The sequence below is a fragment of the Cibotium barometz genome, chromosome 8, assembly GCF_041138505.1.
Source record: "Cibotium barometz isolate CiBa-2024 chromosome 8, ASM4113850v1, whole genome shotgun sequence".
NCBI lineage: Eukaryota > Viridiplantae > Streptophyta > Polypodiopsida > Cyatheales > Cibotiaceae > Cibotium > Cibotium barometz.
The window spans coordinates 35,292,593-35,319,896 of NC_141053.1; the positions used below are offsets into that span (position 1 = coordinate 35,292,593).

The following is a 27,304-nucleotide window of genomic DNA, read 5'->3' on the forward strand; positions in this document are numbered from 1 at the left end:
TCTAGCCTTCATACCTCATTCTTGGACTTACAGGTGACTCGATAGGGACATCATTGGGCATCTCCTTCGACCCTCATGCCTTATTCTTGGACTTACAAGTGACTTGGTAGGGACCTCGTTGGGCCTCTCCTCCAACCCTCCTGCCTTATTTCTGGACTTACAGGCAACAAAGTGGACCTCTCTAGGCCTCTCCTCTAGCCCTCATGCTACATTCTTTTTAATGTTTTTATTTATACAATATTTCAAGGCAACGTACAACAATTGATGTTTTTGCACTTGGCCAATTACTCACCATTCTAAATTCATTAGGTTGTCTCAATGATGGAGCTGGATCTGGACATCCTGACCCCCGTCCAGATTCCTATCACCTCGAGTTTAGTGACCAGGACTTCTAGGTTGTATTTTTAGCTAAACCGCTCTATCTCTACTTTGAAGAGTGACAACAGGTCAGGATTCTCTCTCAGGATTTGCTCTTCTCCATCATCTTCCATGCCTTCCAAGTAGTTTAGTTCCTTTGCATGAAATGGTCAACTGGCCAGGCTAATCTTGTCCTTTCCTGCGACCGAGATGCATACTTTCTTCTTTCCTTTTCGGATTGCAATCTTGTCAATTTCCCAATTGTGTTTCATTTTTCTACTCCTAAGCCACGATCTTCCCAACAACATGGGATATGCTCCTGCGATCTTAGTCATCTTCTGAACTATGAATATAGCAGTGAACATACATCATGCTACTTCAATTTGTTCTCCTCTGACGATTCCGACTGGTCAAACCCTTTGTTGATTAGCCATCATGATCTAGAATGGAGAAGGCTACATTTTTGTGATTCCTAGCTTCTTAGCCAAGCTATCTGATATTATGTTGACTCTAGATTCTCCATCTAGGATGAATCGTGATGTTGCTACGTGTCTGACATTCTTATTTTGTGTGACACTGGTTATTACACTTCGTACACTAGACGTTTGGTCTCAATTCAGATCATATGTGTCCTTTGGCAAGCTTGGCTAGGGTGGCCTTTAGTTCTTCCTGAACATCCACACTACATGCTTCTTGCCTCTCTTCATTTGGGGCTTTTTCTCTTCAGCATCTAAATCTTTATTGGAGTCTGATTCTGAGATGTCTTCACCAGAATCTGACTCAAAAGTTTCTTATTCTTTCTTTTTCCTTTTGTCATCTCCTTTCTTTTTCTTATTGGACTCTTTGCTTGTTTGCTTCAAGATCCCTTCGGCTTTGGTTACTCCTTCTACCACTTGTTAAAATGTGAGGGTCACCAAATCATAAGAGGCTATTGCCGTCTAGAACGTCTCCCTGAATCCTGTGTCGCAAACCACTCACTCAGTGTGGATGCTCCAAGTTTTTTTTGGTTGGTCCAGATGCATTAATAATGCTTTAAGTTCTACTGCATAGTCTTTTGTTGGCCTCTTATTCTAAGTTAGCCTTTGCAGCTTTTCCAGTACCTCCGTGGTGGTCTTATATCTCCGAAATCTTTTTAGGAAAGCTTTCTTCAGTTCCTCAAATATCTGGAAGTGCTCTAGACCATATTGACCATACCAGTTGGTGGCCTTTCCACTTAGAGCTGTGTTGCAAGTACTCTTTCTTTTGTGGAAATGGAGATTGGGTGGCCAAGAAGGTGGTCTTCAAAGGCAAAGATGTGAGCATTCCGATCCTCCTCACTTTTGCCCTTAAACTTTGGATATTTCAGAGACATTCTTCCCAAAGTTACTTGTTCTTATCCTTCTTGATCTTCCAGGCTCCTGTCTCAAAGCCCATGGTGTTCTTCCTCTCGCTCCTCTTGATCTCGTAGAGGTTCTTGATTCTATCACTCTTTCTCTTGCTAGCATAGACCCTCTTTCGGATATCTTTATACACAATTCGGGTACACTTCTTTTCTTGAGGCCTTCGACTGCATGTGGGTGGTATCGCATTGCTCTATTTGAACTTTTCTCATTCTCCATGCACTGTTTGTTGCACTTCTATGACTCCCTCATGAACATACCTGACAAAAGGACGTGCACAATTTCTCTCGTGATCTATCCCAACTAGCTCTTCTACGTCCAAAGTTTTCCAGGAGAACATGCATGTCATACATAACCTAATTTAGGCTTTCTATGCCAAACTAGCCCCTTACTTCCTACTCCCCTACCTAGCATACCATTCCCCATCAGAATCACCAAAAGTGTCTTGGTCTGGTTAAGACTCGATAGCTTAGTGGTTCCGGGCCACCTAGTCAGCTCTTAGAGAGCAACGCGACTATCTCAACTATGCCCAATTTGACAAGCCAACACATAGTGTTGAGCTACCAGTCTGCTCATGCTTAGGGGAGTTAATCATGACAATACACATGTTAGTTCCTAAATCCTTCGTGTTTGCATGCAATTGACACTAAGCAGATAGAACTATGTAGTACCGAATAGAGTCAAGACATAGACCAAGCCACAAGACATTCTTGAATATTAGCTCAGACTCTCAACAATACATCAATTAGAGATCTACTAATCTTCTAGCTTGCATAACCTCCTCCGGAGAGTTCCCCCTTTTACTTCTTACATCCAGTCGGGTACTACCCATTTGCAAGAGGCCGTTACAAGGTTGTTACAAAAAACAAGAAGGCTTAGCCCATAATCAATTTGTTGCAAAAAGGGGAAGAAGTGTAGGTGGCCAAATGGACTGATTGGCCATCAACAGTAACAGTACTAAGGTATAATTAAAGATTCCATAAGGTCATACTACATCATTACATTTGATGTAAAGGAATCCCATAAAGATAAACTATGGGATGTGTTTCACACCGGAGTGTCCCTTGCCAAAGGGGTGAAGGGAGAGCTCTCAATGTTTAGATGGAGGCAAGAAGAGATGGTACTTCGCGATCATTCTCTCTCACAAAAAGTAGGGGAAGAAGAAGCAAATTGAAGAGAAAAACCTACAATCAGAGAGTCTCAAATACAAGTTTCAAAACGGTTGTGTGCATGCTCCCAGCTCCCCCCCATCTGGTGATGCCTACACTTTCCCCCCAACCCTCTGTGCACTCCCGCCCCCTCCTCCTCCCTGTCTTAGCTCTTCCACCCCACCACCCCCTTTTAGTGCTATAGCCGCCTCCCCCTAGCTCCCCCCCTCCTTCTTCGTCTTGTTTTGCTGCCCCCTACCTCCCCCTACCTCCCCCCTCCTTCTTCATCTTGTTTTGCTACCCCCTACCTCCCTTCGCTACTCCCCATCTTCCGTACTGTTGTTGCACTATGCCCCTCTATTTTTTATTTTCTCTCTTCGTTTCCTCGCCCCTCTCCTCCCTCCCCTCTTGCACAAGTTGATGTTTCTAGGTTTCTGGGGTTTTTAGCTCATTCAGCAAGCTTTAGTTCATTCTAATCTTCACCCTCGGGAGGACTCCATGGCAGCCACTCCGTCATCCCCAATCGAAGCTGTCATTGCTTGCATTTCCTTCTCCGAAGCGGATCTTTAGGTTCTTGCCACAACTATTGCCTCACTTGAGGCCTCCACCCTAGTCTGTAAAATTGTTGGTAGGCTGCCTCGTGCATGGATAGCTCAGGTATCTTTTTCAGGCTAGCCTCATTAGCGAACTTGCAACTGATATTCACCCTTTGGGGCGTGGATTATACCAGGTGGAGTTCGACTCGCCATCAACGTGTTGGACCGAGTCATGCAGCTGAGTCCCCTTGCACTGCGTACGGCACAAGCCTTATTTGCTTAATGGCAGCATGGCTTTGATCCTGCGTCTGACACATGGGCTGGTGTTTCTGACTTCCCAGAGACAGTTTGCTTCCCAAGCCTTAGGAAGGAGTACCTTTCTTTCTCTTAGTGATTGGTGGTGCCATCGAGAGAGTGATGGAGTCCCCCCCCACCATTGCCTCGGCCCTTGTGAGGGTAGCTGGGATTCCATCTCAGTATGTGTGTAGCCTTTTCGAAGTTAATACCGCATTGTATTTCTATTCCTAGCCTCTGAGAGGACCCCATACAGCTGCGTGTGGAGTATTCTGGCCTCCCATTAAAATGCTTCATTTGTAGACAGATGGGTCACTTAGCTAGAGCTTGCCCTTGGCTGCAATCCAGGAGATCGCCTTCGGTGGTTCCTCCCCCCGGTTCTCCTGTTGACCCTCAGGGAGCAGAGCACCAGGTGGCCACTTTAGGTGACCCAGTAGACGGTGAGCGGCAGACGGTTGGTGGGCTACTAGACGACCACTAGAGCCAAGCGTCACCCGCTGAGCGCGTCAGTGGTGGCAGATCTCAAGAGGATTTAATTCTGTCAGAGAACCGTTTACAAGCATTTATCCCAACATGTTTCCATTGGTGAACGAGCCCTCTCCAATCCCAGAGCGGCAAGCCCCTCCGGCCCCACTAGTATGGCAGCCGATCCCTCTTTGAGATTCCCCCGGACCCTCAATGTTTTGAGAGGCCGGCCGGCCTGTTTGAGCCTTCGACGGGCCCCTCCCCTCAGCTTTCCTCTCCGATGGATCCCCCTCAGCCGCACCCCTCCTCGGCCTCTCCACCCTTCCGCCCTCTCTCGCCGCCCGCCGCCTCCCCCACCTCCTCCCCAGTCTCATCTCACTGAGTTTACCTACTGCAGCACACTTTGCCCCGCCTTTATCATATGAGCCCTCCCTCCCCCTGCCTCTCTAGAGCTCTCATCGCCTCCCTAGTAGGCCTTGACTCGATGTGAAGGCAGCCGGTGGGATCAATCCATCACTTGATTCACCAATTCTCCAATCCGGTAGAGATTACCATCGCTGCCTTCGCGGTGATTGCTCTCCCGTCAGAGTCCCCATGTGGGGCCCCCAAGATCTTGGGACAGTCTATGGACTACAGTTTCTTTCGGTGTCTATCGAGACGGAAGGGACTGACATATTTGAGGAGAAAGTAGCCCCAGTTCGGGTATGTGTGGCTTTTCACCACTCCAGGCCCTCTATGCCAGATAATGGCATGATGATCTTCTCTTTCCCCTTCAATGCAATCCCGGGTATAGAGTGGGATCCTAAGTTAGTGGTGTTGAGATATCGAGCTCATCTAGTGAGGCGGTGGACAATGATGACCCGCCTAGGGGATAGGCCCCACACTTATACCACTGGCATGGTTGGTGAGATCATGGGTGATATGCGGCCAGTGGGATGACAGGCTGTGTGACAGCCATTTTTGAGACTGGCATAATTATAGCGCCAGCTCATTTAGTTGGGTTCATACTATAGAGAACCCTAGTAAGTATTTGGTTGAGTGCCTTTTTCATATAGTGTGTACTCTTATCTTTGTATATGGTGTGTTGAGTGTTGGCGACTACACCCTTATCGGGAGCTCTACGGGAGGCACCAACAAATGATCTCTGATTAAGGAGCTTTCTTCACAGGAGTAAAGGTAAAGGGCAGCTATACCGTCCTATAGGTTAAATTTTCAAGGCCGAAAACACGTTTTGGGGGCGTTAGGACCTCCATTTTTTAGAAAGCAGGCAAGTTCGAGCACTGTGGGTAAGTCATCGAGTGCATAACTCTGTTTTAAGAACTGCAGGAAGACAGATTGGTTGTGCAGACATTGTGTGCTGCAAGGGGGTCAAACAGTTGCCATTGGGTGTATGTATGCACATTGAGGTCACTGGTTGTTGTGACATTTGAGTGTAGTACACTACCACTGCAGAAAATATAACAGTTTGTGCAGGACAAACCAGAGTGCTGTTTCTTGTGTTTGGCAAGATGTCAAATGATGGCATAAACCAGATTGTTGCTGAGAAGCTTGACAAGAACAACTTCCATGCTTGGAGGTTCAGGTTGACAAATTTCTTTATGGGAAAAGGTTACTGGGACTACATAGAAGGTGAGCATGAAGAGGCATCGAAGATACCAGAGATCAATCCAACTGCTACAGATGTGAAAGAGTTCAAGGATTGGAACCAAGGAGCCAGAAAAGTTATGTATTGGCTCTCTATCAGTATACATGACACCATGATTGGGCACATACAGGATGCCAAGTCCCCCAAGGAGGCGTGGGACACCTTAGTAAAACTCTATGAAACAAATACTAAGGCACGAAAGTTACAATTGAAGAATGAACTTCATACTCTGGAGAAAAAGAGTATGTCTGTGAATGACTATGCATTGAAGATCAAGGGTATTGTGGAATCCCTTGCATCTATTGGTATTTCAGTAGATGATGATGATAAGGTGGAAGTCTGCCTACGTGTGTTGAAATTTGAGCTAAATGATGAGCTATGGTGGATCATACACTAGAATCAGCATAATTAACAAAGTGATTAGCAAGTGATTAAGACGTAATTAGTGAATAATTAGCACATAGATTAATGTAGGCATGGATACTCAAAAACCAGCAAATTCTCATTAGGGCTATGCCTCAATTTATAGTGTTTACATCAAGCATCAAATCCCCTTGATTTCTCCATGATTCATTCCCTGAATATCTCCACCTCTTGCCTGATTCTCTCCACCTCTTCTCTTTTCCCTGAATATCTCCCAGAATATCTCCACACTCCTAAATTCCCTCATGCTACCCATTATTCTCTCCCAGTAGATTCTCCTAACCTTTTCACAGGTTCTTTCACAATTACATCTCCTCTTTTACAGCCTCTATCCAAGAGCTTGTTCCCACACACACCCTTTTCACTTGTATATTTCAACACCTCCCCTCAAGTGAATAATCCTAACACACCTGGACCCTGTATCAAGTTTCCCTCTTACTTGATAGCCCGCGACCAGTGCCTCAAGTCCCTAAACTCCATAGTCCTTGACACTCTCTCTCTCTATGTGTCCAAGGCTACTATAAGTGCCCGCGACCTTGACTAAAGTGCTCACACATACATCTACCACTTGGCCTACATCATCGGTGGCTCAGAGGTGGTTTTACTTTATTGGGGCAGGTTACATTGGGTTGTGGGTTCTCTCTCTCTCTCTCTCTCTCTCTCTTAGAAAAGATGATCCGACTCCACTTCTCTTGGAGCCTCCATGAAGTTTGCCGATGTCGTTCCTTCTTCACTGGGTTTGCTGTAGCAGTCTCTCGCCATGTGTCCTGGCTTTCCACATTTGTGGCAAGTGAAGGTCCTCCCTCCTACTCTGCCTCTTCCTCGTCCTCGTCCTCGAGAGAATCCTCCTCGGGTGAAGAATGCTTTTTCCTCTCCTGCTGTTGAGTCGAGCTCTTTCTTCTCTTTGCCTCTGCTCTCTTGCTCCAGTAGAGCTGCTTCTATCTCATGTATCTTCAGTTCAGGTACATTCTTTAGTGTTGCTACAATGTTTTCATAATCTCCTTTATCCACACTCTTCAAAAGTACAGCTAATGCTTCATCATCTTCTACCTTTTTGCCAATAGCTGCCAGCTGTTGCTTAATACTTTTATATTTGTTCAAGTGTGTGATTAAGGGTTCACTTTCCTTCATGTCCAATTTGTAAAATTGCATTAATAGATTTATCTTGGAATTTTTTGCTTGTGTACCAAATAATTTATTGAGTTCATCCCATGCATCTTTTGCCCACTGTATCCCTGTGATATGATGAATGATCTCATCATTTAAACTGAGTGCAATAAGCCCCAATGCTTTTTCATTCCTACTCTTCCACTCATTTTCCCCTCTCTCTGGGCATTCATCTCTCCCTTCAACTAATCCCCACAGATTTTTCCTCATCAGCAAATACATGGTTTTTGTTTGCCATGTATAAAACTATTCTCCATTAAATTTGGCTATTTCCTGTGCTGAATTCATGGTGAAGTGAAGGGGGTCTTACCTCTTGATCCAAATTCAAGATTCAAGGGCAGTGTCTACCCTTTTACAACTCAATCTGGTGTTTAATAGATGATTACAACAATTTTATCAGCATAAAATCACCAGAAATTACATTAAATTGAGAGTAACCAATTTGTACGGGATGTTTGGAGTATCAAACCAACTCTGATTTGCAATCTGAAGCTTTAGGGATCTGTATCAGATACCTAATGGTTAATTTGAACCCTCAATTGCACCAAAGTACAGTGATTAGCACTGATTAATCACTGATTAGCAAATTAATACTCTGGTTTGTGTGCAGAAAACAGAGTATGCGGGGAGTCCAGATCTGGTGCCTTCCACTTCAAATGAGCTCAAATGCTTTCAAAGGCATCAATAGCAATGAGTCTAGTAGAGGATTAAGCCAAGAAACACAAGATTTGACCAAATAATGAAAGCTTAATCTCTGTTTTACCAAAGTCACCTGCAGATTTGATGAAGAGCTTTGATCTCTCTGTAGACTTGATGAAATTGATTTCTGTCTTCACCAGCTTGTAGAGCATGCTTGATTACCCTTTGTGCTAAGAGGAATTGAAGACATTTGAACTGTGCTTGAAGAAATCTCAATTCTCCTCCAGAAAAAACGTGCCGGCGAAATTATTGATTTCTGCTTCGTTTTTGCGCCGTTTGCTTCGCCGTCTTGCTGAACTTGAAGATGGAGATGTTAGCTACCTTGACCTAGAAGCTTGTGACCTAATTTGTAGTGTGCTAAGTGCTAGAGACCCTCCACTGGCTGGGGGTGAAGGGGAAGAGTGAAAACTCACTAAAACTGATTTTTTTTGCTAATTATCTTACTAATCTTGATTAATTCACTAATGGGCTCATAAATCTAGTTGATTCTAGGCATGGCTCTGATACCATGTTGAAATTTGAGCTAAATGATGAGCTATGGTGGATCATACACTAGAATCAGCATAATTAACAAAGTGATTAGCAAGTGATTAAGACGTAATTAGTGAATAATTAGCACATAGATTAATGTAGGCATGGATACTCAAAAACCAGCAAATTCTCATTAGGGCTATGCCTCAATTTATAGTGTTTACATCAAGCATCAAATCCCCTTGATTTCTCCATGATTCATTCCCTGAATATCTCCACCTCTTGCCTGATTCTCTCCACCTCTTCTCTTTTCCCTGAATATCTCCCAGAATATCTCCACACTCCTAAATTCCCTCATGCTACCCATTATTCTCTCCCAGTAGATTCTCCTAACCTTTTCACAGGTTCTTTCACAATTACATCTCCTCTTTTACAGCCTCTATCCAAGATCTTGTTCCCACACACACCCTTTTCACTTGTATATTTCAACAACGTGGTCTCGGGCCACAATACAAGGCGTTCAAGACGTCTATTCGGACTCGGGAAAACATTCTCAATTTCACAAATTTGGTGTCTATGTTGATTATAGAAGAGAAAAGCTTGGGTGAAGGCCAACAGTCTTCACAAAACAAAAACAGTTCATAGTAACAGGCCTTCTACACAAGTTCAGGGGAAGAGGACGAGGTAGAGGAGGCCGTGGACGCGGCCAAGGAAGTGGCCGAACAGGTAATTAGAATCATGGCCAGCAGCAACAACAACAACAGTCCTCCTAGAATTCACAACAATAGCAACACGCAGGTGGAAGAGGCCAATTTAGAGGGGGCAGGGGGAGTTAAAGAGGTCGTGGAAATTGGCAAAGGCAGTATAATGATACACGTGGATGCTTTTATTGTGGTAAGCCTGGACATGTGCAGGCAGATTGTTATAAGAAGCAAGCTAACATGCAAAATGGAAAATTGCAGCAAAACAACTATGCATCCTCGAGCAGAAACAATGAGGATAATGAAAGGTTGTTTGTTATGCAGCATGTCGTTAATGCCATGTCTAAAAATGTTGAAGCAGCACATAAAGATGATGTATGGTACGTTGATTTAGGTGCTTCGAACCACGTGACAAGTCATGGGGAGTGGTTCAAGGAGATGAAAAATCTTGAAAGACCAGGTTTTGTGGAAACAGGGGATGACATTGCTCATCCAATTGCCCATGTTGGAGATGTGCCATTGTCTATGCAGGATGGCAAAGTGAAGTACCGAGATGTGCCATTGTCTATGCAAGATGGCAAAGTGAAGTACCTTGCACACAGATATACTTCATGTTTTGAACATAACAAAGAATCTGGTTTCGGTTGGCCAGATGATTGAGCAAGGTTTGCAGGTTCGATTTAACCCTGATGGTTGTTATGTTAAAGACTTTAAAGACAAGTGCAGGTTGGTTGCAAAAGGTAAAAGAGTGGGCAGAATGTTTACATTGAATGTAAACATACTTGAAGTGAGTGCTGCAATGTTTGTTGCAAATGGTTCAGGAATTGTTGCTGACACAGACATTTGGCATAAAAGAATTGGATATGTGAATGTGCAAAGAATGAAGTCTATGCAAACTAAAGGAATTGTGACAGGGCTGCCAAAGTTTAAAGTTGAAGGTATGCAGAAAATACATGAAGCATGCCAATTTGGAAAGCAAACAAAGCATGTATTTTCCCATGACAGAAATGTGAGCAGAAATGCACTAGATGTTATGCATTCAGATGTATGGGGTCCTACGAAGACCATGTCTATGGGAGGCTGCAGGTATTATGTGGCATTTATTGATGACCACACAAGGAAAGTGTGGGTATACTTCATGAAGGAGAAGAGTGAGGTGTTCACTCATTTTCAGAATTTCATAGTTATGGTTGAAAAGCAAATAGGGAAACATGTTAAGTGCCTAAGGTCAGATGGAGGGGGAGAGTACTTCTCCAATGAGTTCTATGAATTTTTGTAGAAGAATGGTATTCAGAGATAGTTTACATGTAGATACACTCCGCAACAAAATGGAGTTGCTGAGCGAAAAAACAAGCACATTGCTGAGATTGCACAAGCATTGATGGGAGAGAAGAATATGCCGCATAGCTATTGGGCTGAGGCTGTTTTTACAGCAGTTTACATCATGAACAGGACTCCAACTACAGCCATACATGATGTAACTCCAGAGGAGAGGTTTACTGGTAGAAAACCTAATTTGTCTCATCTAAAAGTCTTTGGATGCATTGCATATATGCATGTGCCAGATGAGCTAAGACTAAGCTGGATTCAAAAGCTGAAAAATGTGTGTTTATTAGGTATTCCCTTGAGCAAAAGGGATACAGGTGTTATAACCCTACTACTTACACGTGAGTTGAGGGTAAGCAGGGATGTTGTTTTTGATGAGATGAGCAACTGGTATGCTGCTGCTGAAAAAGAAGTTGTTAGGGCTGATGTGAGTGGAAATGTGGTTGCACAGAATGCAAGTCAGCAATCACAGTCTTTGAGTGGACCAGGAGAGTCCTCATCTAGTGGTTCAGTAGTTGATAGACCATAGAGCGACAGGCTGCGTCATAATACCAGTCTTGCAAATGTGATTAGTATATCACATAAAGGCAAAGAGAAAGTGGTTGAGCCCCTTAGTATACCTTTATGTGATTAGTACACCACATAAAGGCAAAGAGAAAGTGGTTGAGCCCCTTAGTATGCCTGACATTTCTGTAGGGCATTCTCATGTTGATGGAGAGTCTAGTGGCTCACAGATGAGCCTTGATGAGGATCTTGGGATACCAACTATGAGAACACCCAGTGTAAAGAAGGCTATGGAAGCCATGAATGCAAAGCTGCGAAGATCTCGGAGAGTGAAGAATCCTGTGCAGAGATTTACCTATGATGGTTATGTGGCACATCACTATGCATACATGGCAAAAGTTATGCAAGTTGCAGAGCCCACAAGCATTGACAAGGCTGTTGGAAATGTGTGTTGGGAGAAAGCTATGGATGAGGAGACGGATGCACTATATGGAAATGAGACTTGGGATTTAGTGCAATTGCCTGAAGGGAAGAAAGCCATTGGATGCTAGTGGGGGTGTACAAAGTAAAACATAACAGTGATGGAAGCATAAGCAGGTACAAGGCTAGATTGGTAGCCAAAGGATATGTGCAGACATATGGCATTGATTATAAGGAAACTTTCAGCCCAGTTGCCAAAATGGCAACAGTGAGAGTTGTGATGGCAGTGGGGCTGCGTCAAAGCAATGGTCTTTACATCAGATGGATGTAAAGAATGCATTCTTGCATGGGGATTTGCAGGAAGAGGTGTATATGTTGCAGACACCTGGTTATGAGGATGTGTCACCCCGAGCATGTTTGCAGGTTGAAGAAAGCCTTGTATGGCTTAAAACAAGCACCAAGAGCATGGTCTGACAAGATTTCTGAATATCTTGTCACTATTGGCTTTTATGTAGCCAATGCAGATTTCTCGCTGTATGTGAGACACAGTGATAGAGGGGTTGTGCTTATTGTCATCTATGTAGATGACCTGATCTTTACGGGGGACCATGATGCAAAGATCTTTAATGTAAAGATCTTGCTTAGACAGAAGTTTGAGATGAAGGATATGGGGGAGCTCAGATACTTCTTGGGCATTGAGGTGATTAGGTCACCACATGGTATTGGATTATTTGCAGAGATAGTATGGCTTGGACATGTCTAAGTATGGTATGTCAGGCTGTAAGCCTATCTCAGTGCCATTGGATCAGAATGGCAAGTTGAGTGCAGATTCAGGAGAGATTTTGGAGGATCCTCTATGATAAGCGCATAGTAGGAAGCTTGATCTACATGACGATCACCAGGCCAGATTTGAGCTATGCTGTTGGGTTGGTGAGTCAGTTTATGCAGGTTTCTCGGAAGTCGTATTTGGATGCATTGAGACACATACTGAGGTATGTGAGGTCTACTTTGCATTGTGGACTATTTTATGAAACTGGGACAGAGATATGTGTACATGAGTACACAGATGCTGATTGGGCTGGTAGTATCTCGGATAGAAGATCTACTAGTGGCTTCATGTTTTCTTTGGGGAGTGCTGCTGTGACTTGGAGCAGCAAGAAGCAGTCTACGGTTGCTCTATCCAGTACAAAGGCCGAGTATAGAGGTGCTGCTATGGCAGTATGTGAGGTAGCTTGGTTGAGAAAGCTACTTTGCAGATTTGGGTCTATCACTGAATAGACAAGTTGTCATTTTATGTGACAACATTACCAGTATACACCAGGATCCCAGTTTTTCATGCTCGCATGAAGCATATAGAGGAGAGAAGGTTTTGGCAGGAGACGTTGACTTTGTTTATGCCAGCACACAGGATCAGGTTGCTGACATCTTCACCAAAGCATTGGGTATAGAGAAGCTCCGCAGATTCAGGGCTTCGCTTGGTGTACATGAGATGGAGTTGAGCTCGAGGGGGGAGTGTTGAGATATCGAGCTCATCTAGTGAGGCGGTGACCCGCGCGCCTGGGGGATAGGCCCCACACTTACACCACTCGCATGGTTAGTGTACATGAGATGGAGTTGAGCTCGAGGGGGAGTGTTGAGATATCGAGCTCATCTAGTGAGGCGGTGGACACTGATGACCCTCGCCTGGGGGATAGGCCCCACACTTACACCACTGGCATGGTTGGTGAGATCATGGGTGATATGCGGCCAGTGGAATGACAGGCTGTGTGACAGCCATTCTTGAGACTGGCATAGTTATAGCACCAGCTCATTTAGTTGGGTTCACACTATAGAGAACCCTAGTATGTATTTGGTTGAGTACCTTCTTCATATAGTGTGTACTCTTATCTTTGTATATGGTGTGTTGAGTGTTGTGTGAAGAAGAATAAGATTTTCAGCCTCTCACCTTGTGTGTTCTCTTTTAGGGTTTTGTGAGTGTGTGTGTGTGCTTGCAAGAGCTCAAACTCTCTTCTCCCCTGCATCTTTTCAAGTGGCAGCTGCCTTTCAGGGGGGTCAGGCAGTCGAGCTCTCCCACCATCTCCACGATCTCCGCATCATAGACATTCTCACACATTTTTTGCCTCTGGCTAGAATGGAGCTTAGAGGTTCAGCCCATCAAGTCAAGACGGAGAGATGGTAATATCCAGTCTGGAGGTGCTGCTCTTTGTGTTCATGCATACCTCTGCGATACCTCTTCCCCCCCTCTTACAGATACCTATACTGTGTGATCGATGGAGTCCGGAGCATGCATATGTGTGTGCTTGTACAGAGTGGCATCACATGGAGGGCATGATTAGTGCCCACCTGGCGAGCCTTCGCCCTGCACGGATTGTGATTATTCCCCTGTCTAAACCCTCACCCAAGACACTCAAGTGGCTGCAGTTCTGCTAGTGTCGCATCACATCGAGATTGATATGTGGATTGTTTCATGGAACATTCACTCAGGGTTTAGGGGGGGCTCAGTGCTTTCAGAGATGAGGCGTCCTATGATGCAAGCTTCAAAGGGCCATGGTGGGGGGACCCATAGACATAAGACTCCTTTTTTTTATCACACCTCGGTTATTTTGTCCTTAGAGGACTCCTAGAGACATGACATGCATGTGAGCTTGAGGATTCAAGACAGCCTCATTCAGGACCCCGAGATATGCATCAGGATAAAGCAGATATGGGCGAGATTGTATTTTCTTTCAGGCTCTGCTGCATGCACATTGGATGAGGGCTTAAGGAAGATCAACAGTTTCTTGCAGGAGGCAGCCCTGAGCAGATTAGAGGGTTTCTGGGAGTAGGAGAGGAGTTTGAGGAGTCATCTTGCCTCTTTACAGAGCGACTTCAGGAGAGGTCCCCGGATAGCTAGTGGATCGAGAGGCCGCTCGCACGGAGATTAGATCCATAGAGGAGAGGAGGGTGGAGTACAGATATCATGCTAGGGCCTCTTTCTGGACACAAGCAAGTGACAGAGTCATAGGGATTTCTTTGAAATAGTTGGACCCCACACGAGGAGAGATTGTATTCGTAGGTTGCGTGGCTAGGATGGAGCTATTGTTTCAGATCCCCCCCATGTGAGAGCCATTGCCACACACGGACTTTTTTCGATCCCTCCTCACTGGTGCCCCAACATCTTCGCACGTGATGGATGCACACAAGAGGGTTTGGCGGGAGGTGGTTCCTCCTTCTCTTCGGTCATTTTTATTGACACCATTTACTGCTCAGGAGTTGCGGAGGCATTGATGGCACTTCCCAATGGCAAATGCCCAGGGGCGGACAGGCTTCCTGTCTCCTTCTTTCTTCACCATTGGGACCTCATGGAAGGTGAGCTTCGAGCTGCCTTCAATGAGATTATGATTACAGGGGGCAATCCCATTCTTTGAGCAACCTTCTCTGAGCGAGGTGAAAATTAGACCCAAACTTCGCAATAAACCCAAAAAGTGGAATTTTCTAGACTAAATTTCAAAACATAAATGCAATTAGATAATAATGCATCACTTTTCGCCAATCCAACGAGCATAAGACAAATGCACTTACATAATTTCCCATTCACACCTCAAGGCATAAACATCCAAAGAAAAAAAACCACATTCAGCCGCGCTCTTTCAAGGTGCGACATTTGATCACTTGCCTCCAAGTGCTTAAAACAACTCAATTTTTGCAGAGCTGCTTGGTGAATAAACTCATTGAGCAGTCGCATCCAAACCAAGGACCTGCAACAAGTAAACAAAGTACATGTGCTTGCACGAAAGGTATGTAGAATCTTTTTTGAAAATCTTCACATGTACATCTTTTGCCTTGTGCCTATGAGGTTCCTTCTTGAAATTATTCATTTAAACTGAATATAGACAATGTAATGTCATCTCCTTGCAATTCCCAGCATGAACATATGTTTCCTCCCCTTGCTCGCCATCATGCTCTCATGACGAGTTTGGGTCCCTTGCATGCAAGAGAATCCCCCCTACAATTTCAAAGGATTCTCCTGCATGTAACCACCCCCCCGCATGCCTCTTACATTGCCTCCATTATCCCGCCTCCTTCTCCACCTCATCTACACTATGCAACATCCTCCCTTGACCCACCACTCAAAGTGCATGAAGCCCAAAAGGCCCCTTATGTTGTTGCTCATGAGTGTGTAGGAGATATTGTTTTGGCAATTGTTGATGATTATGCTTAGATTGCCATGAAACCTCTTTAAGTGTGAATGGGGAGAGAGAGAGAGAGAGAGAGAGAGAGAGAGAGAGAGAGAGAGAGAGAGAGAGAGAGAGACGACATACACTTGCTTTAGCCCCACAAGGTTTTGTTGGAAAGTCCAAGGTCTCATAATACAGAGGACAAGCCGAAGGAAAACCTTGTAAATTATGTGGGAAAAGCAACCTTAATATAATAGTTTTTTTAGACGATGGCATATTCGATTTTTAATTATTGTAATAGGGGCCACATATATGTAGAAAATGGAAAATCATTTGATTAGTTGTGGTGGATTTTTGGGTAAACTTTAATATAAAGGTTTTTAAAAATCTTAATTTGGGTGAATGTTCATTTGTAATTGAATTTTCGAAACATTGCAAAGTCTGTCTCTATCTTTCTTGTATGCCCTTCTCTTTATCTTTTTCTCACCATGCATGTTTTAGTTTTGGTGGACTCAAAGAACAAGCTTGCATTAGGGTAACGCAAATCAAGTGAGTGGCATAACTCCAAGTATGTTCCCAAACAACCGAAAAACCTTAGCATTAGGGTAACACAAATCAAGTGAGTGGCATCTCAGTACGTTCCCAAACAATAGAAAATCATTAGCATCAAATTATGTTTTCATAAGTTAATTTTATCTTTTAAACCCTTTATGATTTCTTCTTTTTCTAGATTTTGCGTGCATGTGGGTTGGTGGGGGGCAGCGGCCTCCCTTTTTTGTGTTTGCTTGACATTCTCTCTCTCTCTCTCTCTCTCTCTCTCTCTCTCTCTCTCTCTCTCTCTCTCTCTCTCTCGTGTGTGTGTGCAATGTGCTTGCATACGAGGAGGGAAGACAGTCTTTGTGTGTCATAAGACAACATGAAATTCTCTTTTTGCATCATCCTTCGCTTCCCAGAGCGGGAGCGACGGGGAGTTTCATGCGCACAAGGTGCAAGATGTGGGAGCATGGTGGTGGTTTGAACCTTTGTATTAAATAATGTAGTGCCCATATGTTTAATTTTAGTTCTTTATTTTATAGCCAATTAAAAGATTTATCAATAAATAAATTCGGACATGAATATAAGTTTTCTTAGCCTCATGAACCCCATTTATGAGAACGAGAATGAGAAAATCATCAATGTAGAAAGTGAAGATGATGAGCTTGACAATGAAGTTAACATCCACAAGCTACATTATATTTCTTTGTGTAAGAAGAGAAATAGTACTATTGTAATCACATTAAAATGTAATAAATGAATATGTTTCTTTCAATTTTGAATCCATGAAATTTTTACACCCACGGCTGTAGGCTAGTGGTTAAAGAGGTCCAGTGATATCCTAGGGGTTCGAGCTAGCGGTTAAAGAGGCCAAGTGATATCCCAGAGGTATAGGGTTCGAGCCTCACTAGTTGTAGGTGGATGTGTACTCCTTGACCCTTGAGCCGATGGTGGTGTGTGTGAGTTTATACACAAGCCAGATGTGAATATGCAGTTTCCTACAATTTCAAGTTCAATCCAAAAAATCCATGAAATATTTTGTCATCACACGAATAAAAAATATGTATGGTTTTATTTTTTTCCTTCCTTTTTCTAAATTTTAAAGATGAGAAGCATTTATATACCAGCGAATAAATAGTTTTTAAAAGTTAATAATTTATATGTAGTAGACAATAAATAGTTTTTAAAAGTTAATAATTTATATATGTAGTAGACGATTTTATCTATGGATGACCCTCGTTTTAAATGCCATCAATTTGGCATCAAATTTAGGGGACGCATTGTTGTGTGAGTCGTGACATGTCCCTTTTTAGGTCGTGGCATGTGGATGATAGAGTTGTGTCGTCTTGTTGGAGCAGGCTGAACCCAACGATCCTCTGCTCTTTTCTGACACACAAACAAGGGCGCGCTTATCATCTTCACCATCTTCAAACCCATGGCCATCGCCACACCCAGGTAGAGAGCTTTCCTTCTCTTCTTCTTGTTTCTGTGCGAGCAAAGTCATGTCTGTAGCATCTCCATGTGTTTTCCCTGTTGAAACCTCGCTTACTCTTTTCCCCTCTCCCACTTTCTCCGTCGCAGAGGATATGGCGAGATTGGCTCTGCCCTCTCATCGATCGGTTATCGGCCTCACTTCATCGTGCCTTAGTTCTTCACTATTTCGCGTCGCGCCGAGCTGCATCGTGCTATTTCCTGTGATTTCCTCGACCGCTTCTACTTTTTTCGCTTTTTGATTTTTTAACGTTTTTTGCTGAACTTGGTCAATGCCAACACTGTCTGGGAAAATCAGGGTTTTTTGCAATCAAGTTGGTAGCTTGCAGTGGGGATTTTCGATTGGATGAGACTATGATACCAGCTAGGAGACTAACTAAATGGGAGAGCTTGTTGATTAAGTGTGGCTTTTACAAGCCAACATCTGCGTCATGTCAGGAGCTGTAGATGCCTTCAGGGCGGCTTCCAAGGCTGCCTGATAAGTTTGTGGGCCCCGATGTGCTACCAAGTTGTGAAGCCACCCGAACATCTCATAGTTGGATTTCAGCTCTTGTGTCTAATTCGCTTGTGATTAGCTTCAGAAGATACATACCTGTTTGCGCATGTATGTGATACATCAGTAGTTGCATCAAACATTTAAATCTTTGTAAAAGCACATGCATGTCCCCCAGACCTGCGCGTTGATGATGCTTGTTCTGGTGCCACCACCTAGGCGTCTTCAGGGCCAAAATTCTTTCCCATGTGAATGCTTTCAATTATGCTTTTATGATTGTACCAACAATTGCCATGTTTGTTTTTTGCCATGCAGAGGACAGACAAAGGTTTTGTGAAGTGGGTTCTCAACTCAAGGAGCCATTATTGTAAATCAGGCTTTCAGTGTGGTGTTGAGGTGAGCTCTAGAACAACTAGGTAATGTATATGAGAGTATTTGTCTTGCTTCGATTATGACAGGCACTTTATTGTGTAGGGGCTAGGATCTTCAGCTTGGATTTCTGGGAGAGACCTCCTTTCGCGGGTATGTATTGACCTTTGGTACAGCTTTTCAACTTTGATTTGCATTACATGATTCTGGCACAAACTGGGAAACATGTCTCGCATTGCAGGGTTTCGCAGGAGATCTTGCAAAAGTGACTTGCACCGTGGCAGCAAAGCCTCTCTCAACAGAATCTAAAAAGGACACGATGAAAGAGACTCCAAAAGAGATTTTTCTGAAGGATTACAAGGAGCCGGATTACTTCTTTGAGACGGTACATTTTTTCCTTATTAGAAAAAGACGATGACTTGCTGAACCTCCCCCCAAAAAAACAAAGATCACCACATGAATGCGTGGTACTCGTCATTGGTGGAGCAATCTAATGCCTCAGGCATCTACAAAGGCGATTCTTCTATTGTGGTTTTTGGTAATTAGAGCTATGACGTTGAGAATGATGATTATGCGCTGAAGATGATCAGGGAAGAAATGGGGGGGTGGGGTGGGTGGAGTGGGAGCACAACTAGACAAAAGCTACCCAGTAGGCTTGAAATGCATGTGTGGCAAAGTGGACAACAGTTGGCCCACTCACAGGCATTGTTTTAAGGCACCCAAGAGAGCAAACGCCTCTTGCCCATTTGGGCAAAGCATAAAGCAAACCACACATAATCCTGCAATTGCTATATTTGCTGCCTGGACATCGCTCACCTGCCATCTGCTGTTGTACTTTGACAACCTTAAGAAACTGGGGACTTTAAGATTCAAGATTTTTGAGGACTTAGACACATAGCATTGACAACTGCCTAAAGTGGCCAGACTCAAGTGTGCAGCATCCTAAACGACACCTTAACTGAAGTTTGAGAGAAACTGCAGATGAGAGGGATATATGTAGAAACATGGCATCCCATTGTGTACTTTTGCTTATGTCCATTGCACTCAGAGAATTAGGTCATTTTTTGCCTCTTTTCTATGACGTATCCATTTCTCCTACTCCTTAAGAGTGGTCATGGAGATTGAACAGACACACAAAGGCCACTCAAGCTATTCCTTTAAGGGTTTGAAAGACCTTATTATTGTTTGGTTGGTTTGGTGAAGGAAACATTATTACTGTTTTTCTTGTTGTGTCCAGACTCTAGTCAAGCAAAGTAAGGACTTATTAACATGATTGACAATGTTCAAGCCTGTCTTTCAGGGTAAATCTCATGGTAGCTTTTTTGCTGCTTAATCTATAGGTACATTTGAACTTCATTTTGGGAGAGGAGTGCACTATTGTGCATTCAACCATCTCTGTTCGTAGTCGTTCTGAAGGTATGGCTCGAACTGCTTTCCTGATAGATGGCAGGACTCTTGTTTCTCTAATTAGGATGTTTTTTGTGATGGCACTCAGGCTGGATGCACATCAAGTGCTTATGACGTTTATGTACTTCTTTTGTTCTCTTTTTGTGTAAGGTGATCGTCTGCTTTGTTTCCATGTTCTTTGATTGATCTACTTTTTCTTAATAAAATTTTTAGTTCGATGCCAACGTGCTGTGGCAGCTGCATGCATAGTTACTTTCGTGAGCTGCAATTAGGTGCTTTGTGTTAAAATATTGCATCTTTTCTTGTGTCGTGGAGCTGTCGGCCTGTTTTCCTACAGCCGACTGCGTCCTTCACTAGGATATAAGAGTTGCTCCCTTATTCATTCCAACATATCATTTCTGCCCTATTTGCTGGCTCTTGTACTCTGTAACCTCAAGCTAATAAAGCTCCGTTCTTACTTGCAATCTTTCTCTCTCTCTCTCTCTCATGTTCATTGCTTCCACTTGTGCACACTCTTTCATGGTATCATTCGCCTAGGCTCTGGCTGCTGCACAATCTGTTCCTCTTTGTTTTCTGTAGATCCTTCAAAACAGTGGTTGCGTTTCTCTCTCTTAGCTGCGCTTTTTTCTCTACAAGGTCTCCAACTACTGTCGGCCAGCCCCCAGGCTACGTTTTCTTCTACAGAGGCAAGCGGAGGAGATCTAGCTGCAGATTCAGCAAGTGCATTAGACAAGTGGCACATCAGCTCCTCTCCCTCCAAGATCCCCTCCCTCTTCCGGTAGGAGGTTCCTGGTGGTGTGTTTTTTGCGTTTCTTTTGCTGCTGTCCAGCCTGCATCTTCAGAGGGGGGCTATTAGTCCCTAGTTGGATCTTGTGGAAAAGTGCTTGAGAGAGCACGTGGATTGCTTAGCTACAGAGGTTGTTTGAGACATAGCTTCTTTGAGGCAGACATGGGTCCCCCATGCATGAACAAGGAGGACAAGCTCAGTGGTACAAACTATGATCACTGGAAGCTACAGATGAAGGTCTGGTTCACACACAAGGGTCTCTGGGAGATTGTTCAGGGCCACGAATGAAAGCCCGAACGCCCTACCAGCTCTAGGAAGTGGACTCAGGACCAGGAGGATGCCTTTCTCACAGAACTTTCAGCTTGGGAGAATCAAGACTCAAAAGCTCACTCTGCACTAGTACGAGCCATCTCACTAGGGGTCTCCCCCGCTGTGCAAACATTGGATTGTGTTGCCTCTGTTTGGAGAAAGCTGACAGACCTATATGCACGGGACTCTACAATGCGGTTTGTCAACCTATTGGGTCAGCTCTTTTCTCTGGAGTTTACAAGCAGGGACTTCCATGCAGTCATTTGTGATGAAGGTTAAGGTAATTCATGATCAATCAGTGGCAATGGGTACTGCCCTGACCTCTTCTCATCAGTTAGCTACTCTCCTCCTTATCAGGCTTCTTGCAGATTATGACATGGTTTCCTGAGCTTTGCGGATTCAGATCGCAACACGTTCCCTCGAGTTTAATCTGTGTACTCTCCTCTTGGAAGAGGAATCCATCCTAGTTTCTGAAGGGAAATTGAAAGTTTCATCGTCTATTGGACCTGATCAGGCACTCTCGATAGCGCAGAAGAAAGTTCGGAGTCGGTGTTACAAGTGTGGGAAGAAAGGCCACCTGTCAAAGGATCGTCAGTCAAAGGACAAAGGCAAAGCCAAGGACAAGGGCAAGTCTTCCAAGAAGGGCAAAGACAAGTCACATGACACTGACACAGACTCGTCTAGTGACAACCCCAGCTCTCCCAAGGCCTTACAGTCTTGAGAGAATATGATTGGTGTTCTGCTCTGATCCTAAGGGCATCCCCCGCGTGCTCTCTTCCAGAAACGGCTTGTGGGCGGGTGAGGGAGCTTTTAAAAGCTCTCTTATATAAATCTGGAGCATGGGACCCGTGTGTCGGAGTTCCAAGTATAAAGACAGGCAAGTTCACTTGATGGTCCGGATGAGTTCCAGGATCAACCAAGTTTCCTTCATGGTTCGGATGAGTTCCAGAACTATTGGTTAGCAGAGACTATGGACAGGATGTGTTTCATGTTATTGGATGTGATGTGTTCACAGTTCTACTTTGAGTTTGGAGCCAAGCAGTTTTTCTTTTACTCTTTACAGTGGCATTATGTTTTTTGAAGACAACAAGCTGACATGTGCATTTTTCCGAGGTGTACTCAATACTGGCCATGCTGAGGTGTCCATGGTCGCACCTTCGTCTCATCAGTTTTCTTCCGACTTTTTTTGCACACTTCAAGATATAGAGGGGGTGTTAAAATATTGCATCTTTTCTGGTGTCGTGGAGCTGTCGGCCTGTTTTCCTACAGCCGACTCTGCTTCCTTTCACTAGTATATAAGACTTGCTCCCTTATTCATTCCAACATATCATTTCTGTCCTATTTGCTGGCTCTTGTACTCAAGCTAATAAAGCTCAATTCTTGCTGCAATCTCTCTCTCTCTCTCTCTCTCTCTCTCTCTCTCTCATGTTCATTGCTTCCGCTTGTGCACATTCAATCACTTTGTAGTTTCTATGCATACTTTCAGGGTGTTACCAATTCTTCAATTTGAGTCTATGCCACAAATTTGACTATGGCCGCGAGCATGTGGAGAGAGAGAGAGAGAGAGAGAGAGAGAGAGAGAGAGAGAGATTAACGTCCGCGGAATGCCTTGAAGGCATATGGGACCAAAAGACATGACATCACAATCATTACAATCCACTTTGGGGGTGCACTTCGCAAGTGCGCAGAAGCGCGAACATTGAAAATAAAAATAAAAAGCTAAGGGTCAACTACCATGTGTAATATGAAATGCTTGTGGTACGTAGGAGAGAGCCAGTTAGTGGGGTTTAGGCTTTCGGAAGTCTTCAATTATTGCTCTTCCTTCGCGGTAGACAGCCCACTTTCTAGCTTGGCGGGCTTCTCGAACTTCAGCAAGTTCTGAACTTTAGAGAGAGAGAGAGAGAGAGAGAGAGAGAGAGAGAGAGAGAGAGAGAGAGAGAGAGAGAGAGAGAGAGAGAGAGAGAGAGAGAGAGAGCGATTTTTAGGTTAGATTGAAAAGTTCATGACGTTTCTTTGCAAAAATTTAATGTAGTTTTTATTGCCATGTAGGAGCTAATTTCTTGTGATCAATGCCTTCTCTTCAACTCATTACACATGGCCTTTTTGGTTTTGGCAGGTGTGCACTCTCCGTTGACACTCGATGGGGTTGATGTAAAACTTCTTTCTATCAAAGTAAATGGTGAAGATGTAAAGGTATATTTGATTTTTAGTTATTTTTCAAGTGTTTTTAAAGTTGATTTTAATTTATTGTCATTTTTTTAAATATGAGGAGCTAAGAGCTACTGAACATATAGCCCATGGGTCCACAGCTTTAGTAGCAAGGGCAGTGGGTTTCCAAGGCTTGGGCCCAAGTTTGAATCCTTGCTAGCATATGCTTGTGACTGCCCTATAACGAAATATAATACTCTGAATAGAAATGAGCCACTGAACCTAAAAAGGGGTCATTACTATTTATCCTTCTGCAGGCAGAAGGATACACTGTAACTTCTCGACATTTGGTTTTGCTCCATCCTCCTTCCACAATATTCAAGTTGGAGATTGCCACAGAGATCGAGCCTCAAAATAACACATCTCTTGAGGTCCTTATCATCTCTGATCCATCTGTCCTATCCTATGGTGTGCTGCGTTTTGATTTTTTTCCTCCATTCACCATTCTTTCTTGGTTTTGCCTTTGGTAGGGTCTCTATAAATCCACTGGAAATTTTTGTACCCAATGTGAAGCAGAAGGTTTTCGTAAGATAACTTTTTACCAGGTATTTTTCTCCTCCAATGCAGTAGGCTGAAGTCTTGTCTCGGGTTCTTTAAAATAACATGCACCTGCATGAGGGTGGACTATGGGATGTTGTGGCATGCAATCTCTACTGATGTTCAGAGCTTTGTGAGTGGACTTTTGTTGTCCCAGCTCAAGTATGTAAGGCCCCTATTATATGTAGTAGCCATGGTTGAGCAGCCTAATGTCTGGCACTCCCTATGTAGATGGGTCCGTTTTTCTGGATGTAGCCATGTGCTTCATGGGTTGTATGTTTATGATCTTGGTGGATGTGCAATGGTTTCATCTCAGTTTCTTTGGTCCCAGGATCGGCCAGATGTCATGGCCAAGTTTACTACTCGTATTGAAGCTGACAAGTCGCTATACCCTGTGCTGCTCTCCAATGGAAATCTTATAGAACAAGGGGATATCTCTGTAAGTGTAATGCCTGCCTTGAGCCATTATCACATGGATATAGAAAAACATGTGACATATGTAAGTGGTATTTTCTGTAATTATTGTCTTTTTTTGGTGGTATAGGAGGGTAGACACTGTGCGATTTGGGAGGACCCTTTCAAGAAACCATGCTACTTGTTTGCTTTAGTGGCCGGTCAGCTTGCAAGTCGAGATGATGTCTTCACCACATGTTCAGGACGTAAGGTTGCGCTCCGCATTTGGACTCCAGCGCAGGATGTCCCAAAGACTGCACATGCAATGTACTCTTTGAAAGCGGCCATGAAGTGGGATGAGGAGGTAGGGCAAAGTCTTAAATAGACTGAAGTTTTCTTATAGTGCCTACATGCATTGGGATTTGAAGGGAGTAACATGTTTGTCCCTTTCAAAAATATCTTTACAGGTGTTTGGGCGGGAATATGACCTTGATCTTTTCAATATTGTTGCAGTTCCAGATTTCAACATGTATGTGGTTATGTTTTCTTCCCTTTTACTTCATGTCTGGCCTTGTACTCAAAGCTTTTGAGTTTCTTTCTTGCTTTGGTTCACACGAGCGTTATAGCTATCGATATATATATATATATTGCCTTGTAAATGCCACCATTACCAACTCAAAAAGCATATCCAATTGCTTTTTTGACAAATGCTTGGAGTTTGGCTGATCATCCTTGGGCTCTTTCCAATGGGATTCGTTTTGATGTACAATCTCCCACTTCAATAGAAGTGTTAGGAAGGCTTGGTAGTCTCAAATACTAAGGCTGCATACAAATTGTGGTAGTTACATTGGTGGTCTTCTTTAGTGTCATCATTCCTTGCGGGACTACTTGAAGGAGGGAAGAGGCCTTTGTGCACATATACATACATACCTACATACATATATAAATATGTGTGTGTGCGCCTATATATGTATGTAAGTATAATATTAAATGTCTATAAAAGACCACCAAAAGGTGTTACAATAGTTCCAGGAAACAACATGATCATGAAGAGAGAGAGAGAGAGAGAGAGAGAGAGAGAGAGAGAGAGAGAGAGAGAGTTTTATCCGTTTCTAGGGAAGGTTAAATAGCAAACTGGAGATTTTCCATCATGGGTGAAGTGAAGGAAGTAAAGCGTATGCTATTGCAAGAAAGGCTATGTGCCGATTCTGAATTTCAGAAAAATAAGGATAAAATAACTACGATTTTATGCAAGAAACCTGAGAAAATGTGCTAAACATGACCTATGTAACTTTCGGAGTTTCACATTTATGCAAGAAACTTGAGAAAATATGCCAAACATGACCTATGTAACTTAGCGGACATGGAGATTTCACATTGTGATGTTTTTGTCCGAGTTGCGGCTAGTTGATATTGTGCTGATTCTTTCTATCTTCAGCGGTGCATTTACTCTATCAACTACTTATTATTATTAATTTTTTTCAAAAAGGAGACTTCTATTAAGTATGATTTTTTTTTAACAAAATGGAGATTTTACACCAAGCAAGGTGGAGATCTCAACCAATCAGGAACCGTGTGTTGCCAATAGGGTCCCAATTGAGAGGATGTGAAAAAGATACCAATGTCCCACTCTCTCATAAACTGGTTGCGCTTCCTCTCCGCAGCCCTCGAAGGTCCCTGGATTCTGGCCCAGGTAGCCATAATGGTGTGAATAATATCACTCCAAATCTTGCAAAGACACTGAGAAACAAGAGATCGGCATCGGTATTTTCCATAGCCGGCAAGCCTTCGCGTTCGACAAGAGGCTCCAACTCGGATTCTTGGGTCGACATCGTGAAGAGGGCAAGGGGAGAGAAAATTCGATCTTGCACAAAAAAGTGCTAGAGAACTTGAGAGCTTGAGAGCTTGAAAACTTGAGAGATATGTGGCAAGAAGCCCACTTAAGGGGTTTATATAATCTTTCCCAAAAGCAACTTGAGCTTTTGCTTTTGTGTAAAAAATAAATAAATAAAATAATAAAATTATATATATATTCTATTTTCTTAAAAAAAATCACCTTTAAACCTTAAGGGGTCTTTAAACTCTTAAAAAAAAAGGTTAATCTAAAAAAAACGAAAGCAGTGAATTTGGCGTGTCAATGCTTTTACCGGTTTTTTTTTTCACCCCTCCTGGATTTAGCGCCGCCAACTTGTATGGTGGAGTCGCTTGACTGGGTGCTTTCACTTGCGTTTCTGCTCGCGCCGCCTTTGCTCAGGTGGCTTGCTCCAGCCTACGCCTGGGCTTGGCCACCAGCCAGCGTAGGCCTGGGCGCCTGCCAGCTTGGCTTGGGCGCCTGCCTGTGTAGGCCTGGTCACCTGCCTACGCCAGCCTATACGCCTGCTATACGCGTGCGCCTGCAGCACGCGACCAGCAGCACCCGACGAACTTCTCTCTCTTTCTCTCTCTTTCTCTCTCTCTCTCTCTCTCTCTCTCTCTCTTTCTCTTTCTAAAAAGGAAAAAACAATCGACATGCTTTTTCTTATTTCTCTCTCTTCAAATTGTTCATGCGACTGCACAAACACCTCCAGCCTTTCTCTTGCAAAGCAAAACAACCCTGCTAAACCACCTACTCCCTCATCATGGGTTTCTTTGATGAAAAAAGCAACATACTATTTGAAAAAACAGTAGCATGTATAACAAAACAGCAAGCTTCTTGAACACATACCTTTCTTCGACCTCATCTTCTCTACCTACCGACGTGCTCGTTCACGAGGCACGCTCTCATACCACTCTCAAATCTCCATCGGATCTCCTCGTAGAACGCTCATGGTACCAGACTCGAAACTTGCAAACAAACAAACAAACAAGAAGGGGGTGCAAGCTTGACTCACATCCCAACCACGACAGCCGTGGGCAAGCCCACAGACTTGGCTGTCCCCACCGAGCCACGAGCTGAGCTAACTAGATGGACGTACTGAACAATCTCTACCTCGCGACGACCCATACCGCCTTGAAGCTACCCTCGCAGGCCTTGAGACTGATGCCGGCCTCGGCTGCATGAAGCAGGTGCACGTCTGCACTAGATCCAGGCTCCAGACAATAGAG

The 27,304-nt window shown here is 43.8% G+C and overlaps 1 protein-coding gene across 1 annotated transcript in view; it reads left to right on the forward strand.

The window, feature by feature from the left end:
* The first annotated feature begins 17,430 nt into the window (after positions 1–17,430).
* Positions 17,431–27,304, forward strand: part of LOC147636196 (Peptidase M1 family protein) — a 45,434-nt gene continuing 35,560 nt past the window's right edge. The window contains exons 1-11 of the mRNA XM_086801626.1: positions 17,431–17,681; positions 18,526–18,606; positions 18,685–18,732; positions 18,821–18,964; positions 19,920–19,995; positions 23,199–23,275; positions 23,548–23,661; positions 23,761–23,835; positions 24,159–24,266; positions 24,372–24,584; positions 24,688–24,749. Coding sequence (XP_086657752.1) covers positions 17,526–17,681; positions 18,526–18,606; positions 18,685–18,732; positions 18,821–18,964; positions 19,920–19,995; positions 23,199–23,275; positions 23,548–23,661; positions 23,761–23,835; positions 24,159–24,266; positions 24,372–24,584; positions 24,688–24,749 — 1,154 coding nt within the window. The 5' untranslated portion in view covers positions 17,431–17,525. The remainder of the gene's footprint in view (positions 17,682–18,525; positions 18,607–18,684; positions 18,733–18,820; positions 18,965–19,919; positions 19,996–23,198; positions 23,276–23,547; positions 23,662–23,760; positions 23,836–24,158; positions 24,267–24,371; positions 24,585–24,687; positions 24,750–27,304) is intronic.